This window comes from Marmota monax, unplaced genomic scaffold, assembly GCF_021218885.2.
Source record: "Marmota monax isolate L192 unplaced genomic scaffold, Marmota_monax_Labrador192_F-V1.1 WCK01_AAM20220418_F8-fsc00112, whole genome shotgun sequence".
NCBI classification, from domain to species: domain Eukaryota; kingdom Metazoa; phylum Chordata; class Mammalia; order Rodentia; family Sciuridae; genus Marmota; species Marmota monax.
In genome coordinates, this window is record NW_026692073.1 from 742,140 (window position 1) to 760,714 (window position 18,575).

An 18,575-nucleotide genomic window follows, 5' to 3' on the forward strand; every position below is an offset into this window, starting at 1 on the left:
ATATATATATATATATACAGTTGTAGATGGGTTTTTATTTTTTTATGTATTTATTTATATGTGGTGCTGAGAATCGAACCCAGTGCCTCACACATGCTAGCCACAACCCCAGCCCCTCAATGAATTATTAAATTGAATTAATCATTGTTTCTTTCCCCCATGTAGGTTCTCTCTCCTAAAAATAGAAAGCTCCACATGGTTTAAATATAAGGTTGCTGTTTATCTACTGTGCTATTTAAGTGTGTCACTATAAACTTAAGGATGGATAATCACACCCCTGGTTTGGAAACCCCCTAAGGAAACCCCCTTTCTGCACCTCTGTTAATTAATTTGGTGAAATGATAGCATGGGGAGATTAATAGTTCTCATGAATCTTAAGGCTATGCTAAACCCCTTTCAAGTGTTATTTTGTCAGATTCTTGGAAAACCCCACCAAGCATTCATCAAAAATATAGTTGGCTTCATTGTTGTGTATGTGCTGTATGTGGTGTGTGTGTGTGTGTGTGTGTGTGTGTGTGTGTGTGTGTGTGTGTGTGTGTGTGTGCGCGCGCGCGCGCGCACAAGGTTAGGCTTTACCTTGGCTGAAGATGGCACAGCAGCCCGGTTTTCTAATTTACCTTTTTCTTTCATCCCAGAATTCTGAGGAAAACAACATGACAAGGGTTCTATTATCTATGGTCTTTTAGCTCACTTGGCCGGAGCAACAAGTGACTGAGATCACATCTCATAAGGGAACACATTAGCTTCTGGCTACAACCATGGGCTATGGCCCTGACCCAGCCAATGTCCCTGAAAATGCAAGGGGAGAGGCCACTGGAAAAGGCGGCCTCACCACCAGGACACCATGCTCCTTGCACGACCTGCCAACCATGGCTCAGTCCTTTTACCTTTCTCCCCATCTCATTTCTTCCAAAGGCTTTGGTAGACTCATTAACCATGATTTTCACACTCCTGTTCTCCAGGGACCTTTGACCTCTAGTTTTGTTCCAGTGTCCCCTGCCAGGAGAACTGTATCTTTTTATAGCCTGAGACACTTTAGGATGTGGCTTATAAAATTGAACTGCCCTAAACCTACCAGAGCCCTCCTGTGCCAGTAATCCTTCTTTTAGCCAATAGCAGTATGGTGTAGACGGAGGAAAGTGAGCTTTGAAGTCAAATTCAGTGCTGCACTGACCTTCCTACTGATTCCTTAGGTAGCCTTGGGCAAATTATCATCCCCCCCCATCCTCGATTTTTACGAAGTACAAAAATAGAGCTAATAGTACATCTCTTTCAAGGTTGTTTCGAGGTGAAAGGAAGTAATGGATGTAGAGAACATGGAAAGACCATAGCGTGAACCCTGAGGTCTTAATGACTCTGTGCCCAGTTTCTTCTTCTGTAAAAATGGCACTAGCACAATAACAATGTCTAACTCAAAATAGTGGATTAAATTATGACACACACACGTTTAGTGCCTGGTGTGATGTGAGTGGTGGAAGGACTGGCTGACGTTATGGCACAGTGACTGCTGTCAGAACCACTTGGCACATAGGTGCCCTATGAGACGGAGGCTGCCAGTTGTGGCTCATGGGTTTGGAAGAACAACCCCATCCTTGTCATTTGCATTCAGTAGGTATCAGGGATTCAAAGAGGGGGAGAGAAGGAGGAAGAAGATGGCACAGCAGCCCGGTTTTCTAATTGTGTATTGGCGTGGCAGGCTTCCATGTTCCACTTTGGCAGTGGGGAGGTTCTGAAATGCCTGCACAGTTGCATTCATGTTATATGTTCATAAATAGAAACGTTCTCTGGGAAGTGTTTATTCTAGGGCTTGTTTGCAACTTTAAAAGAAAGCAAAGTTCCTGCCTATCTGTTCCAGAAGGGTGTCTTTAATTAGCCATGATTAAAGAATGAGGTAAGTCCATTTTGTTGAAGTTGGTTCAAAAGTGTTTGTCCACGAGATAATCTCCCTGTGCAACAGACTAAGTCTGCCGTGGCCAGAGAAGTGGACCCTGCTATAATTAGGTATGCCAGTAACCCAGACAGACAGCACAGCTGTTCCCTTCACAAAAATAAATGTGATCTTGATTTATAGACACAACAGGGCCTAGCCTTTAAGGCATTTTTGTGAAAAGTCACCTGTTTCGCTTTATGCCTTATAGTGATTACATTTCATACAACTGATTCCTTCTGATTGTTGCTGTGTTTAGAAAGTAGGCCCAGCCAGCCACAAAAACTAAGATCTTCTAGAACGTGTTATCCACAGGCTTTTCTCAGATCAGCTTTTGGAGTTCTGTAGACGTAGTTTAATTTTCAAATTCAACAGCTCTCAAGGTTTTTTGTACCTGAGAATTAGGGGGAGACCTTATGAGACAACACAGTTTCCTGGATCTTCTCTCCCTAGACTCCAATTTAGTAGATTCAGGCAAGGCCCATGCATCTGCATGTCTAACCAGCACACAGGGGATGCCGATGCTGCTGGCCCAGAGTGCACACTCTGGATTCCCCTGCTTCATCCTCATCTCCTGACACTCTTAACGGCCACTGTGCTGTTGAGTTTCCCAGAAAACTGCCCTGTTGTTTCATGCCTCTGTAACTACGGACATGCTGTCCCACCTGTCAGAGGTATTTGATTCACCCCTTTTGATCTGATTCCAAGTTGTCTGGAAATCTCTTTGGGGAGCCTCCTCACACCTCTCCACAAGGAGCTCCTTGCTGCACGCACAGGCCTCCTTGATTCCACTTACTTCCCTGTTCTTGAACCCGTGCACTCTCTGCCAGTGTCCTCCACTAGAACAGTACAAATCCCTGGAACTACCTGACATTTCATAGTTCCTTTAAACACTTATTGGATGAGAGAATGATTCTGGGTAGGGAAGTATGGGGGTGAATATTTATTTCAAATCATGAAGAAACAGGTTTGGGGAAGGGGAAGCCATGGGCATCTATTATACCACACACATTCACTGGTCACCACGTGACTCGGGAGTTGTTTACAGATAGGTAGATGAGCCAGTGTGCAGACCCCTCTGTGATAAGTGTCTGCCTGTAGTGTGGAATCTGGCAGATAATTTTTTTTAAAATAAACATTTTTGCTCTTTAGAGTAAAGTTGCTTATTTAAACATCAGTGTAAATGTAATAGCTTGAAAAAAAAAACCCACACTATGGCAAGAGGATTTTGAAAATAATGTTTGGATATGTGTCCATCATTGTGATTTTGGAAACGAAATCAATAGGATCCTGAGTTGTGACACAGATGTGTTGTCTGCCCCTGGCACAGGCCTTTGCTCCTGCTGCTTCCTCTGTCTGTAGGATGTATCTCAGATATCCATGTGGCTCATCCCTCCATCTCCTCTAGGTCCACTCAAATGACATCTTCATGACACCTTCCCTGGTCACCATATTCAAAATCACAATCCCTCCCTCCCATTTGGAATTCCTCAACCCCTTTCCTTGCTTTAATTCTTTTCCACCACCCTTATTACCATCCACCATATTATTCATATTGGTCACTTATATTTTGTGTCCCCCCCCTCCCCCGCCAGCTAGGATCTAAGCTTCCTGAGGATGGGGATTTGGGTCTCTTTAGTTCCAAAGTCCCAGAATAGAGCTTCCTTCTTAGATGGTAAGTTTTCAGTGAACAGTTACATGAAAGGAGCCAGGCAGGGAAATGACAATCAGGAAGAGAGAGCCACCAATGAAAACAAAGAGGAGACAGTGACAGCTGCACCAAACAGCTTTGCTAATGGATGATAAGAGTCTAAGGCTAATTACTAATGGCTAATGAGTTGCAAGTTCAGCTGTGTTTTCCCAGCACTAAGCCATGTCTTAATCATCTCTGCATCCCTCCTTCTTAGGCCATGACAAGCACTCATGACTGAAAGGCAAGACTTGCTTGATGAAAAAGGAGAGGACTTCCAAGGTGGAGTGGGGGAGTGGTGGTAGCCATCTGAGGTAGAGACTCAGAGAACTGAGGTTAAACCCTAGTAAAGGAGATGTTTTCTAAAATACATTGTTTCAACACAGGTGAAACATCTCTCTCATTTTTAAGGACAATTAAGTATTAATATTATCATTATCTTAACATAGGTGCTGTTTTTACAGCAGTGGAGGAGGCCTCAAACAGATGTTACCACATTTACCATTTGTCACCAGCAAAGTGTCACCAATTAGGGCTAGGAGTGGGAGTGTTGCTGTTCATTAGAGAAAAGCTAATAGAGAAGGGGAGAACAGAGGGAAGGGTGGAAAAGGAACCATTCTTATTTTACCCTCTCAGGTTCTGCTTTTAGCTAACTAATAGAGTAGAATCACAAACTGAGAAGTGCAGTGCCATTGATGGGGACCATGGACACTGGCTGAGTGCTTTAAAACCACACCATCACATGGGAATTTAACCCTAATTATTTTTCCCCTTTCTAACCTTAAAGTCATAATGGTGGCTTTGACCTTTGCCATTCTTTAATGAATTTTTTTCACTTCACTCTAGTTATATTGTACAACGAGTTGCTACGGACATATGAATTGCCACTGATACTGACAAAGCCAATTCCAAATACACTATTTGTATTTTATAATTTTATGTTATCATAAAAATTAACATAACATAAAAATTATAAAATAGCCATTGCACCAAGAGCAAAATAGTAGGTGTTCACATAAAAGAAAAGCAACACCTACTCTCCCCCCAAGACTTTGCCATCCAAGAAGAGCAAGACACAGTGACAGAAAACCTAGCTGTGTTGGAGGGGTGCCAGTCACTATTAAGAAAACAAGTAGACAAGATTGCCTTGACCTGACAATGACATCATTTCTACAGCTTGTTGTTCAGATTAAAATTAGATGAAGTAATGCTGCCTTATAGAGTCAGGAAACCTTGGTTTCAGTAGCAGTTATACCATTAAATAACACTGACAAAATCTAAATTTCTTGGGTTCCACTTTCTTAAAATTGGGAGTGGGAGGGGTTTTTGTTTGTTATGTTGTTCTAACTTCTTAGACTCTCCAAATGCCAATCTGAAAACCTTCTCATTTTCATCCAAAATGTGCCATGTTTTAAGAAGTTCTGACCTAGAGAGAGAAGTTCACTTTCTATTTATTTTCCCTTCATCACATATGCACAAAAGTCTTCCTATTTCTACAGTAGTATTGGATTTATCCAAACCTGGCTTGAATCCCAACACACCCAATTCTTCTTGATTAAGCTCATGAATGTATTAAAACAAGCCCTACAATTTCAGCAACTCCCTATTTTGGTTTATCTATATCTCTTGCAATTTTTTCCTCGTTTGTCAGCATTTTCTCAACTCACTGTTCATTCAAGTGGGAAGGAAAAGAAAAATAAAAGCAAAGATCAGTCTTTTTATTTTACTAGTATTTGCATAGTAGATTACTATTATGACAATACAACAGACTCAGGTACAGTATTGACCAAATAATCTTGCCTAAAATAACCATAAAAAAACAAAACCTGATAGCCAGAAGGTATTTAATCCTCTGATCCCACTTTCATATAATAATAATTTGTAAAATTCAAATAACAATAATATAAGAAGCTGATTTTATAACTGTGCCTGGGGTATAGTTTTAGGCATTCCTGGTGGGAAGGAGAGTCACTTTTCATTCAGAGTTCTCTTCTTACTGTTTTCAGATTTAGCATGTTCTTGTACAAGTTTCCTTATAATAAAAATTAAGAAGCAGTATTGGCCAGTACTTTCTGTGTATTTACTGTGTGCCAAGCCTTTTAATATGCATTACCTCATTTAATTCTCCCAATAACCCTAATGCGATTTTTTTTAATTCTCCATTTTATAGATGAAGGAAAAGGGATTTAAAAACACATTCAAGACATATATCTATGACTGAACTGACATTTTATGGGAGTAAATTGATATGATAGAAATAAAAATGCTATGATAAATTAAGTTCCCTTATAAAGGTGAAGCTGTAGTGCCTCATCAATAAAAGAGCATGTTTATCAGATAAATGTTTGCCAGGTTTGTCATGCGGAAAATTTGGGCTGGGCTCCAATGTTATAATGCTCAGGATTTCACTCGCGCATCCTACAGCTTCCATTTCTCAACTATCCTGTTAAAGGACTGTTTGGAGCTGGAGGTTTCAGTCTGGGGGAGTGCCAGCCATAGATAATCCACTGACCTTCATTTATCAAAACTACTTCCCCTATTCCTATAGATCAAGTGTCTGGGTTGCTGTTTGTGGTGCCTCTGCCTTCCCACATCCAAAGAATTTGAGTGTAGGTCCTTAAGTCCTTTTCTTCTATCTAAACACTTAATATTTTGCTCTTGATGCAAAGGCTATTTTATAATTTTATGATATTTAACTGTTTATATCTAGTAGCATATGAATAGTGTACTTGGAGTTGGCTTGGTCAGTATCAGCAACTCAGTTGTGCTGGGCAGCGTCTATTGTGGAACGTCTCCAGGTTTCCAGGTATATAGATTGAGCATAAATCAGAATTTTGAAGGCAAAGAGTTTGAAATGAGCACAGCAAGGGCCTGATCCTTTGCAGGAAGTCATCTCTGCAAATCCCTGGCCAATGAAACTGAACCTCAGAAAAGCAAAAGCAATTATTTTAGCAATAGATATAAGTAGAGCAAATATTTTTGTGTGTATCAGATTGTATTTTAATATTTTTATTTGTTTTAATTAGTTTTACATGACAGTAGAATGCATTTATTCACTTTTATATATCATACATAGATGGGATGTAATTTCTCATTTTTCTGAGTGTACATGTTGCAGAATCATATTGGTCATGCAGTCACATATATACATACAGTAATAATGTCTGTTTCATTCTGCTGTCTTTCCTATCCCCACATCCCTCCCTCCCATCACTTCCCTCTATCTAATCTAAGGTAATGCTATTCTTCCCTAGTGCCCCTCGCCTTATTGTGAATTAGCATCTGCATATTAGAGAAAACATTCAGCCCTTGGTTTTGTGGGATTGGCTTATTTTGCTTAGCATAATATTCTCCAACTCCAACCATTTATTGGCAAATGTTAGTTGTTTAATTTTCATATCTAGCTAAGAGAAAGATTAGGAGGAGTTAGCATGCTTTTCTGCACTCTAGGATATGTGGTTTCCAGTCACAAAATACAATAATTCACCTGCTAGCATGAACCTCTGAGGCACCAGATGCTCATTTTGTGGTGTACTTCCAATCCTATTATTAATTTTAGTCTTAAAATGACCATATCCCTCATCAGGAAGCTCCCATCTTGTGGACAAATTAGCTTTTTGGAGAACTGAGGATGTATTTTTTCCAAACACTGCTTCTTCTACCAGTATTTACTGATGATTTACTATATGCCAGGTATTCTTTGTGGTGCTTGAGACAGAGCAAAGAATAAACAGAACTCTGTGGAGCTCATAGTCTGGTGAGAAAAAAAGGGGCGATGGCAAACCAAATAATCAGTATGTTAGAGAACAAGCTAGGGAACAGTATATGACGCCCTGACACAAGGCTCTCCTGGGCATGGGAATGAAGAGGAGGCCGCTATGGTTGGAGTTGAGCTAGTATTGAAGACCTCTTTGTGTGTGGGGGGGGGGCTGTTTGCCGGGGATAGAACGCAGAGCACTCCACCACTGATTTGCCCCCCAGCCCTATTTTGTATTTTATTTAGAGACAGGATCTCACTGAGTTAGTTGCTTAATGCTTCACTTTTGCTGAGGCTGGCTTTGAACTTTCGATCCTCCTGCCTCAGCCTCCCAAGGTGCTGGGATTACAGTTGTACACCACAGTGCCTGGCTAAAGATCCCATCAAGGGTCAGATCCTTTAGGGCTTTTCAAACCATTGTAATAACTCTGGCCTTTATTCTGTGTGAAATGAGGAGCCATTCAAAGGCTTTTGTATAGAAGAGTGACAGCATATGACTTTGGTTTCTTATAGAAATAATGACTGCGTGATGGCTTTCCAGAATGACCCACCAAAGCCTGTTTAACCCTCACTGCCATAGAACTCAAGTGCTCATCATACCCTGGGGACCTGAGCTCTAAGCACTGGACTTAGATCCAGGAGGCAGGGGTTTGACTCACAGCTCAGTCAAATGACTGTGAGCACATCACAGTCATTTATGAACCCCATACGCCTCATTAGAGGAATAAGGATAAACTATTCCTTTCCCTTTGGCTTTATTTTGAAGGTCAAGTAAAACCTGAACATGGAAGCACTTTGTGAAATTATAAAACACAATATAGATGTCAGGAGGGGTGATGACAACAATGGTAGTCAATATTATTTCAGGGAAAATTAACTGCAAGGACTAAATCAAAAGGCCGGATGCAAGCTTCCCTCTCCCATTGCTTCTTATGAAATAGCTATGGAAATGGCACTTCCTCCTCCTTCTCCTGTATTGGAGGTAGAGGAGAAAGACAAGGACCCAGTTGATCTCAACAGAAAGTGCTAATTAGGCTCCCAGGTGGACCGGTCGTAACTTACAGGGTGTTGGTAAATTGGGGCCTTCCCAGTCTTAGGTAGTGGATTGGTCCATTGCCAAGGTGCTGTCTTAGTGGGAACATCATGTCTCTCCCTGTAGCTGGCATATAGGCCTCTCAGGTTCAGGTGGCATGATATTAGGCTGTCCTTAGGTGGGTGACTTCTCCAAGTGACCATAACCCTGTCTTCTTTCTCACCAGGCATTCCTCCTATGGAAGGCTTTTGGATGACCATGACTACGGGTCCTGGGGAAACTACAACAACCCTCTCTATGACGACTCCTAACAAAGGACTGTGACCTGGGCTGAGGACTAACTGTTCTTTATTTATAAGTGCTTATCCAGTAGAATTCATAACAAGTACCTGATGCACACTGAACGACAATCTTAAGCCCTGTTTTGTTGGTATGGTTGTTTTGTTTTTATCCCTCTCCTCTGGCTGCTACAACTTCCCCCTTTTTTTGGTACAAAAGAACCATGATTTAAAAGTGAGTGGAGGCCAGTTTGCCACCAAAAATGGGCCAGACTTGCACTGGCCAGGGTAGACCACCATGGTGGAGGCTTCAGCACCACTGAGGACCTACTTCAAGAAGGATGAAGGAAGAGGGAGTGAGCTGTTTTGTTGGGGTTATGTTTAGGGGAACTTTTTGGGTTATTCCTTTACTTTCTCTACATTATGTATCAATGTGGAAAAAAGAAAGAAGTCCTAGGAGGATTTCACCCTAATGTGAGGAAGCAGGGGTTTCTCAGATTCTTTTTAATCTCTCTTTTTTCTAGTTGTCTCTACAAGCTGGCTAGCTGATTCTTAGCTGCATTAATGAACAATGAAAATGGGAAGTTCCCCAGAGGAGGTCAGGGGGTCTAGAGGCAAAGTAGCAGGCTGCTGTTGGATGTCAGCATGCCTTCTACCTGTTCTCTTCCAGGTGGCTCAAATGCACCTGGGATCCCAGCTCACAAGCTCTCAGACAAGATGTGTTCCAAAAGAGAAGGCTATGAGATGAGCTTAGTTAAAGAAGAGAAAGGAGAGGCATGTGCAGGTGGGGGGAGCCAGCATCATTGAGGACTTCCTTGGGATAAGGGGGAATCAGGTCTCCATAATTGTCAGAAATATCCACTAAGGCTTGGAGGAACCCATATGGTCCTTGCCTCATGCCCATAAAGCAACTGGTTCACTGCCTTACTGTCTTTTACATAATGACTGCAAACTTTAAAAAAAAAATTTTTTTTTAAAGAGGCACTGTTCTCTCCACAGTTGCATTATGAAGCATTACCATAGGTAATAGACACGACAAATTCATTTATTGTCCCATTTACTTACCTTAGTTCTTCTTCTCTTTAATATGAACACCCGCCTATTGGTTATCTAGTCCTAAAATCCTGCTCAACATATTTGGGGGAACTATTGGTCATCTTTGAAGGTACCCATTTATTTCAGTCATTCTCAACCAGCAGGTGACTTTGCCTCCCCACCCTAGGGACATTTGAAAATGTCTGCTGACATTTTTTATTGCCATGATTTGGGAGTACCACCAGTGGGTAGAAGCCAGGGACACAGCTAAACCTCCTACCGTGCACAGGACAACCCTTTACAACAAAGAATGAACTGACCCAAAACATCAGTAGTGTTGTGATTGGAAAGCCCTGATGTATTAAAATCACCCCGTGGCAGAAGGAGACACTCACAGATTAGTAATGCTCTTTTATTTTCAACAAAATGAAGCAATGTATCATTTTTATCTTCAAAATGTTGTGTCTGTTGGCTGATAATTTCTTGGCATGATGGTTACCTTTTTATTTTTTTGTGTTTCTGGAGAGTTTTATTTCAGGGCTCCACCTATGTCCTCCTCTAACATCTGATATTAGCAATTGGCATCTTCTGTCCTGATTTCATGTAGCAGAAAACATACATTTCAAAATGTGTCATCCCATAACATCATAGAAAACTCAAAACTGCATCGATTCATATTTCTCAATATGGACCTTGACACCATGGCTCTTTTTAGGAAAACCACTATTGCTGTGCTTTTCTGACCCCCTCAGGTGTCAGAGACCAAGAGCAGTGCCACTTCCCACAACCTACTCTCTGAAAAAAAAAAAATCTGTTCCTGAACTCTTTAGGTGCCAAAGGGGCAACCCTAAAGGTCTTCTATGACCAGATGAGTATTAAGCTTCCAGGAATTCAAGTTCTCTGAACATTAAACATAAAAAAAACAAAAAGACATGGACCTTCTCAGAAAAATGGCAAAGAATGACCAAGAGCAATAGCCTCCCCTCTGACTGTATTTGGCCTGAATAATTGTCCCTCTTCCCACTTCCAATCCCATGACAGGGCTTTCAGTTTGGCAAAGAACAAGCCCATAAAAAACAGATATTCCATATTATTTTTCCCCCCTCAACCAAAAACATTTTGACACAATGTCCATGAAACAACTTTGGAGAAGTATACTTCTGGACCTTGCTTTTGTCATATGCACTGGGTCAGAGGCACCAGCCTCTTCCCTGGTACCCTGGCCTATTATAAGTCACTGAAGCAACAAGCATTTTTCCACACTGAAAGCTGCTGTCATGCAAGAAGAGCACCTGCACAACTAACTGATTACTTCCAAATGCTTCTAGCAAAGACAGGGCCTAAAGCAGATGAATTCAGCAAGATGACAACTTCCCTTTTAATCCAGAACACTCAGTGTGAAATGCCCAAAGGTAGAAACTTATTTTGCCAAATGTATACTTTCTGCTTTTGAATTGGCCAAAATATTTTAGCAAGTTTATTCTAAAAATGTTATTGAAAACACACACATAACATATCTGAAATATATGCCAATAACTAATGTCTTTCACCTCAGGGAGAGTCTGTTCAGGTCCACTCAAAGGAAATGGCCCCAGTAGATCTTATACAACCACATCCCATCTGTAGGTAGGACTGGTCCTAATGCTTTAAAGAGAATGTCAGAGCAGGAGGGAGACAAGCAGCCTCTCTTTGATGGATTGCAAATGATCAAAGAGTGTGATTCAACTTGGTATTTTTTTTTCCTATAGCCCTAATGAAGTCTCCTGCCCTCCCTGCACGTCTGCGTCTTCGTTTCTGAAATGGGGTTGATGCTTTCATATTGACCTCACCCCATACTACCTCACAGATGTGTTGTGAGGATCAATGAAATCATGTCTACAGTGTTTTCAGTTTCTGGAGAAAAAAATATTTATAGACATTTTAAGTATTACATAGATATATAAGTGATCTCAGTTTCCTGTTTGCTGTTATACTGATGTGTTGTTTTACATATTCTGTAAAACTGCAATTATGTCATAGCCACATCAGACAGTGATTATAGCTCTGCTGCCCCAGTGCAGCTGAAAGTCAGCAGGGTTAACTGTGCCTGGGATCAAAAATGATGGTTTCCATCTCTAAAAGAAGGGACAACCCAGGACATAGGTCTCACAGATTCTTGAGTCAGGATCCATGAGGTTAGGGTAACACAGAATGTATACCTGAGCTCTAGCAGCAGTAGACCTCTGTCCTTCACTATCCCAAGGTCTTCTGGATTCTTTGTGGGGGTCAATTGTGGTTTGATGTAATCTGTTTGCTCTTCATCTTGCTTGCAAAGGTGCATGGTTCAATCCCTCGCATCTGGGAAATGAATTTTGCAACTGGGCCAGATGCTAATTTGCACGTTGATTCACCTTCTTTGCCTTTGCCCTTTTATTTTTTCCCTTGGAGGGGAGGGCAAATGAATGTACCATTTCAACTTTGATCTTGAAAGTGCTAGTTGGTATGGGTATTAGTGCTAACCAAGAGTACATTGCCAGATTTCTTTCTTGGGGTAAGTTAACCCACATAATTGAAAGATGGAAAGATGTGCAACTTCTTTGATATTTGATGTCATTGTATCTACATTTGTTGTAAGACATATTGCATACCAATTATATCAATTAAAGTTGTTAAAAGCTTGTGTCTGGTTGGAGTGATTGACATTTTGATAGATTTTGTTATTTGAGTTATTCAGTTGACAGGCTTAATGCTGCTCATATTAAGAAGCTCTAACTTGTTCTTAAAGAAAATTTATCCATCATCAATAAATTATATTTTCTGCAGGGCAGGAAGTTCTCTCTGATCTTAAAACAGAATTGAAGCATGTCAGCATTGAAGAAACTTTCCAAGCAGTGATTTCATGCTCAAATATTCTGCATGCCTTATAAAATAGATGTAAAAATAAGTGCTTTGATTCACTGAGTTGAATGGCAATACATAATCAAGTCATATTAAGGAATATTGGCATTAGCAATACATGTGATACTTCCTTCATTCCCCTTTAAAAAATTAAATTCAGAATATTCATTCTCACCTGACATGTAAGTATTGAGCAGCCTCAGCCATCCAAAATAAAATTGTAACTCCAAGAAGCTAACCAAATATTATTCTGATTTTGAAGAAAACAGCAACAGCATATCCATCATTTTGCTGTATGGTAATGGACCACCTGCAAACTAGAAATTGTTGATTAAATGATGGATGTAAAGTTAAAGCCAGGTTTAGTAAGTTTAATTACCTAGCTTCCAGTGACATCGCATGGAAGACTGACTGGGAAAAGTGAAGATAAAGAATGAGGACAAATCAGAGCACGGGTGGCCCACACTTGTAATCCCAGCATCTTGGGAGGCTGAGGCATGAGGATCACAAGTTCAAGGCCAGACTTGATGATTGAGTGAGACCTTGTCTCAAAGTAAAAACTAAGATTGGATTAAGGACATAGTTCAGTGGTAAAATGCCCCTGGGTTCAGTCCCCAGTAACAAAAATAGAAGAAGAAAAAAAAAAGGAGGACCAAGCATGAAAGGAGAACTTTCAATTGATTTTCCAGTGCTATAGTTTGGATAAGGATCCACCACTGGCTCATGTGTTAAAATTTGGTCACCATTTACTGTCCTGCTAGTGAGAGATGGTGGAATCATTAGGAGATGGGGCATGATGAAAAGAAGTTAAGTTTTGGGGGGAATACCCTTAAAGGAGATATTAGGACTCTGGCCCCTCCTCTTTCCTCTCATTATTTCCTAGCTTCTGTGAGGTGAGCAACTTCCTCTGCTACTTGCTTCTGCCCTGGTACGTTGCCTCACCAACAGGCTCAAGAGCAACAGGCAAACTGACCATGGACTGAAACTTCTGAAACTTGCAGTCAAAATAAATCTTGTCTCCTTATAAGTTTATTATCTCAAGTACTTTGTCACAGTAACAGAAAGTTGACTGATACATTCAGCTATTTCTTGAGGACCAGCTATGGACACAAAAAGAACTAAAATAGAGTGCAGTGATCTAGATCCGAGTTAGTGATTTTCTTGTGGTTGTGGTGCACCTGCAAATGCTGGGAACTTCCTATGCAAAAAGTACAGGTCAAGATTGCCCAGTTTATGTGGTGATACCCTGCCCATGAAGGCTCTGTGTAAAGCACAGAAGCTGTATCAGTATTGGCCTTGATCTCAGATACCAGCTCCCAGGGAGAGAGGATTCTGAGCATAGCCAGATAACCACAATGTTTTACCAATGCTATGACCTCCAAGCCTGCCTGCTTAATAGAAACTTTGGACAATTGGCTTCCTGGGTGCCACAGGAAGCTCCTAGCATTGCAATGGTGGAATAGCTACAAAAATGTTTCTAGTCCTATAACTTTCTAGTGCACAAAGAACAATCCTTCTATAGTCTTTAACTTCCTAGTTGTGAGACCATATATAATAAACATGTGGAGCCAGCTCTGGGTCACTGTTTTTCTATCAGAGATCAGTGTCCCACCTGATCCCGCTTTTCTATGTGTGTGTGTGTCTTTCTTAATCAACCATCACCCCTCACTGGTTTATAGGGTTCAGCCATGCAGGTCATGTCACAAAGACCACATTATTTCAACTTTGCATGAACAGAATTGGTCAGAAAGCACTTTAAATGTGCACATAAACAAAAGACTTAATAGGAATGTGTGGTGTTAACACATTATAAATTCTTAGGTTCAATTCAACATTTTTCCTATAGTATAGCTTTTCTGTGTCAGATGATTATCTGTTTCAATTATTTAGTGACCTGAGATCTCTAACTCTCCTAAAATTCAATACCACTCACCAATACCTAGCTAATATTTTGTTCTTTGACAAAAAGCAGTGAATCAAAAATAACTCTTGAAATTGAAGAATATTTATTAAGAGACAGGATCTCTTCCTTAAAGGATGTAGTCTAAGAAATGTAGAATGGACTCTATTGACTTCACTAAAGCACCATTCATCAAGTGGAGTCAACAAATGTATTGAGTTTCTACCTTAAACAAGAAATTAAATATTTTAATTTAATTTGCTATAAAAAGAAATGAACCAAATATTCATTAGGAAGCTTAGGTGCCTTCCATCTTACAGATGTGGAAGCTGAGGTTCTAGGATATTAAATTCATTCATCTGCATGCTGAACCTATGTACCCAAAAATGAATAAGATGAATAAATCTCCAAGTATTTTCAGTTTAGTAAGTGGCAAGGGTGGGACTCTATCTGTCATCAGAGCCCTTAGTCTTTTTCCACCCAAGGGACTGGGATCTGATGAAAATATATCCTGGATCGTAAGACCCTCCCACCTCCTGCTAATATGGGACTTTCCACCCCTTGCAAAGGCCCCCTCAGCTATTTCAGGCAGTCTCAAGGGTGTCTGGCATGTAGCTGAGCAAGCCCAGTCAGCTCCCAAGCACATGTTCCTTGCTAGGCACTGTTACCTTTCTGCTGACTCCTGCTGCTGCTGGGCTGTGTACACTACCAAGAGGGAGACTGTCTTCCCTCCTTTCCTGTTAGGACATCAGCACAGGGCCCCATGGTCTCATGGAATTTCAGTGAAAACCACTCTTAGTTTCTGCTTGTGATCTCCTTGCTCTTCATAGGAATCAAATGACCACAGCAGCCTAGAGATGCTCCCCTGGGAATCATTCCATGCTATTACCCTGAGGCTCCATCATTGGGCCACCTTGACTTTCCTTGGAGTAGTAATGATCATAGCTAACTCTCACATAGCACCTACTATGAGCCAGATACTATTCCAAGTACCTTACATGAGTTACATATTATTGATATTTCTATAGCATAGATGAGGAATTAAGGGCTAAAAGTGGTAAGAGATTTGCCCAAGGTCACAAACTGGGTCAAGGGTAGAATTCAAATGCCAACAGTTGGTCTCCAAGGTCTATGCTTTGGAGAATACTTACTCCGTGCTAGAAATCCCTACCACATATACTCTACAGCCATCAGACAGGACCATCCATATGGGACAATCTGAGGCACTCAATGCAGAGATGAGGTCTTCTGTTATGGCTTAGATATTAGATGTCCCCCCAAAGCTCTTGTGTAAGAAAATGCAAGAAAGTTTAGAGGTGAAATGATTGTGTTATGAAAGTCTTAACCTAATCAGTGGATTAATCCTCTAATAGTGATTAACTGAGTGGTAAGTATAGACAGGTAGGATGTGGCTAGAGGAAGGTGGGTAGCTGGAGGTGTGTTCTTGAAGTTTACAATGTGTCCATGATGAGCTAGAGTGTGTCCCTCCCTCTCCCCTCTCTTCCTGGTGCCACATCCCCAGCTTCTTTATTCTGCCACACACTTCTGCCATGATGTCCTGCCTTACCTCAGACGCCAAAGAATGGAATCAGCCATCTATAGACTTAGATCTCTGAAACTGTGAGCCCCAAAATAAAATTTTCCTCCTCTAATACTTCTTGTTGGGTCTTTTGGTTGCAGCAATGAGAAAACTGATTAAAATGTCTTTGCTAAAGGAAGGTCCTAGAGTGACCCACTCTAATGGTGTCCACAACTGGGTAGATCTGTGGACAAATACCTGTGTAGTAAGGCTTATCATTGCAATAGTTTGTAATGTTTTGGAAATAGCAGGGGCCCAGAACTGGCAAGCTGTGAGCAGCTTCTATCTAAATCCTGGTACTTACAAATCACTGTATTAGTCCATTTTCTGCTGCTAATAATACAATACCATCAACTGGGTAAGTTATAGATAAAGGAAGTTTATTTTTGCTTATAGTTTTTGCTTATAGGTCAGGGGCCTATGTCTGGTGATGAACTTCTTGCTGACAGAATTCCAAGGTGACACAGGGTATCACATGGCCAGAGACAGGGAGGGAGGGAGGGAGGGAGAGAGAGAGAGAGAGAGAGAGAGAGAGAGTGTGTGTGTGTGTGTGTGTGTGTGTGTGTTCTGGTTTCTTCTTAAAAAAACCACCAGTCTTCAATCACTGCGGCTTTATCCTAATAAAATTAACTATTCCCAATCACTTCCCAAAAGTCCCACCTCTAAACACTATAAGATTGAGTGTTTTTACCCTCTTTATACTTCACAGTGAGCACTCAATTTTAGCATGAGTTTGGGGTACAAATCATATTGGATATTGAATGTCAGAAGCCCACATGTTAAAGGCTTATTCACCAGAGTGGCACTACTGAGAGATGGTAGATCCTTTAAGAGGTAAGGCCTAGTGAGAGAGAGGTCACTGGGGGCATGTTTTTGAGCAGAATCATGGAACTCTGGCCTCCTTCTTCTCTTCTTTGCTCCTGTGAGGTGAATGGTTTTGCTCTACTATGTATTCACACCGTGATGTGCTACCTTGCCATAGGCCCAAAGCAATGGGGCCAACCAGTCATGGTCAGGAACCTTCCATACTGTGAGCCAAAACAAACCTTTTCTCTTGTAAGTTGATTATCTCAGGTATTTCATTACAGTACTAGAAATCTGACTAACACAGGAGAATGACCCATAGTCAAACTATAGGATTCACCCACTCAATCCCTGCCAACTCAACATCAGAGGTTTCCCCCAGGCTGACCTTTCCCTTGTTACCAGATCCACACAGTAGCTGTCATGAAATTGTCCCTTACATGACTAATCATAGGCATTTGGATAGAATTCACTGCAACAATGCTGAGCAGAGAATCTAAAAGTTCAAGTCAGATGTAAGTGAGCTGTTGTAAGGAAGTGTGAGAGACAAGCCTTCTCATCCCATTTACTCCTTGAATGTGTGTTAAACTTTTTTTTTTTGGTACTAGGGATTGAACTCAGGGGCACTTGACCACTGAGTCTCATCCCTAGCCCTGTTTTATATTTTATTTAGAGACAGGGTCTCACTGAGTTGTTTAGCACCTCAGTTTTGCTTATCCTCCTGCCTCAGCCTCCCAAGCCTCTGGAATTACAGGTGTGCACCATCATGCCCAGCATGTGTTCAACATTTAACAAAGGATTTCATGTAGACCTTAGAGTCTTACACAGACTTTAAAAGAACAGGAGAGAAATGGTTAGAAAAGCCACCAGCTGGTAAGTGCTCAAATCCTAGGGTTTCTGGGGATTTGCCACCATCTCAGGCTGCAACAGGAAAGCAACTGGTTCTCAAGAAACCACTAAGTAGCTTCTGCTGCCCACACATCCAACACAACCCTTTCTAAAGAGGAATGGCTTTGCCTTTTTTCAGTTCCATGTTTTGTCTCAGAACCTCTTATAAACTCCAGCCAGAACCACACAGGAAAGGGGATCTCAAGAAATGTTGTTTATAGTTTCTCTTCTGTATTGCAAGGGAGATCTTAGAAAATAGTGATAACAGTGCTGAGCTCAAAGCAATCACAATCCCATCCCTCTTATCCCAGATTAGAACTTCCCAAGAAATTCAATAACAGCAATATGTTAGCCCTACCAGGACACAATTGTCCCTTACATGACTAAGTATGCAACAAAAGACTTCATTGCTCCATGTGTCTCTGAATCTCTGGGAATATATGTTGCTTTCCTAGTTTAATGTTCCTTTGATTCCAAATGATAGGGTTAACTACTGTAACACACCTTTATATCAAATACAGGGGAATGAGAAAAGACAGACCATATATACCTATATAGGTATATGTACAAACATGTATATCAAAGCATGGAGGAGAACATACACAGTTACTGAAATTTTCCTTTTTGTCTCAGTCATATGACTATATTGCTAATTATACCTTTTCTCTTCCAGTAACCACTGCAGGACCCTCTTGACCTAGGTCAACATCTCACCTGGCCATGGCTCTTTCCTTGGTAGAGTGACTCAAACAGCTAAAGGAAAACCTAGGGACAGGAAAAGAGAGAGGGAGCTGCTGAGCTGAATAA

General features: G+C 41.0%; 1 protein-coding gene across 1 annotated transcript in view; it reads left to right on the forward strand.

The window, feature by feature from the left end:
• Nucleotides 1-12,379, forward strand: part of Parm1 (prostate androgen-regulated mucin-like protein 1) — a 103,567-nt gene extending 91,188 nt beyond the window's left edge. Inside the window, exon 4 of the mRNA XM_046458655.2 lies at nt 8,634-12,379. Coding sequence (XP_046314611.1) covers nt 8,634-8,718 — 85 coding nt within the window. The 3' untranslated portion in view covers nt 8,719-12,379. The remainder of the gene's footprint in view (nt 1-8,633) is intronic.
• The last annotated feature ends 6,196 nt before the right edge of the window (nt 12,380-18,575 follow it).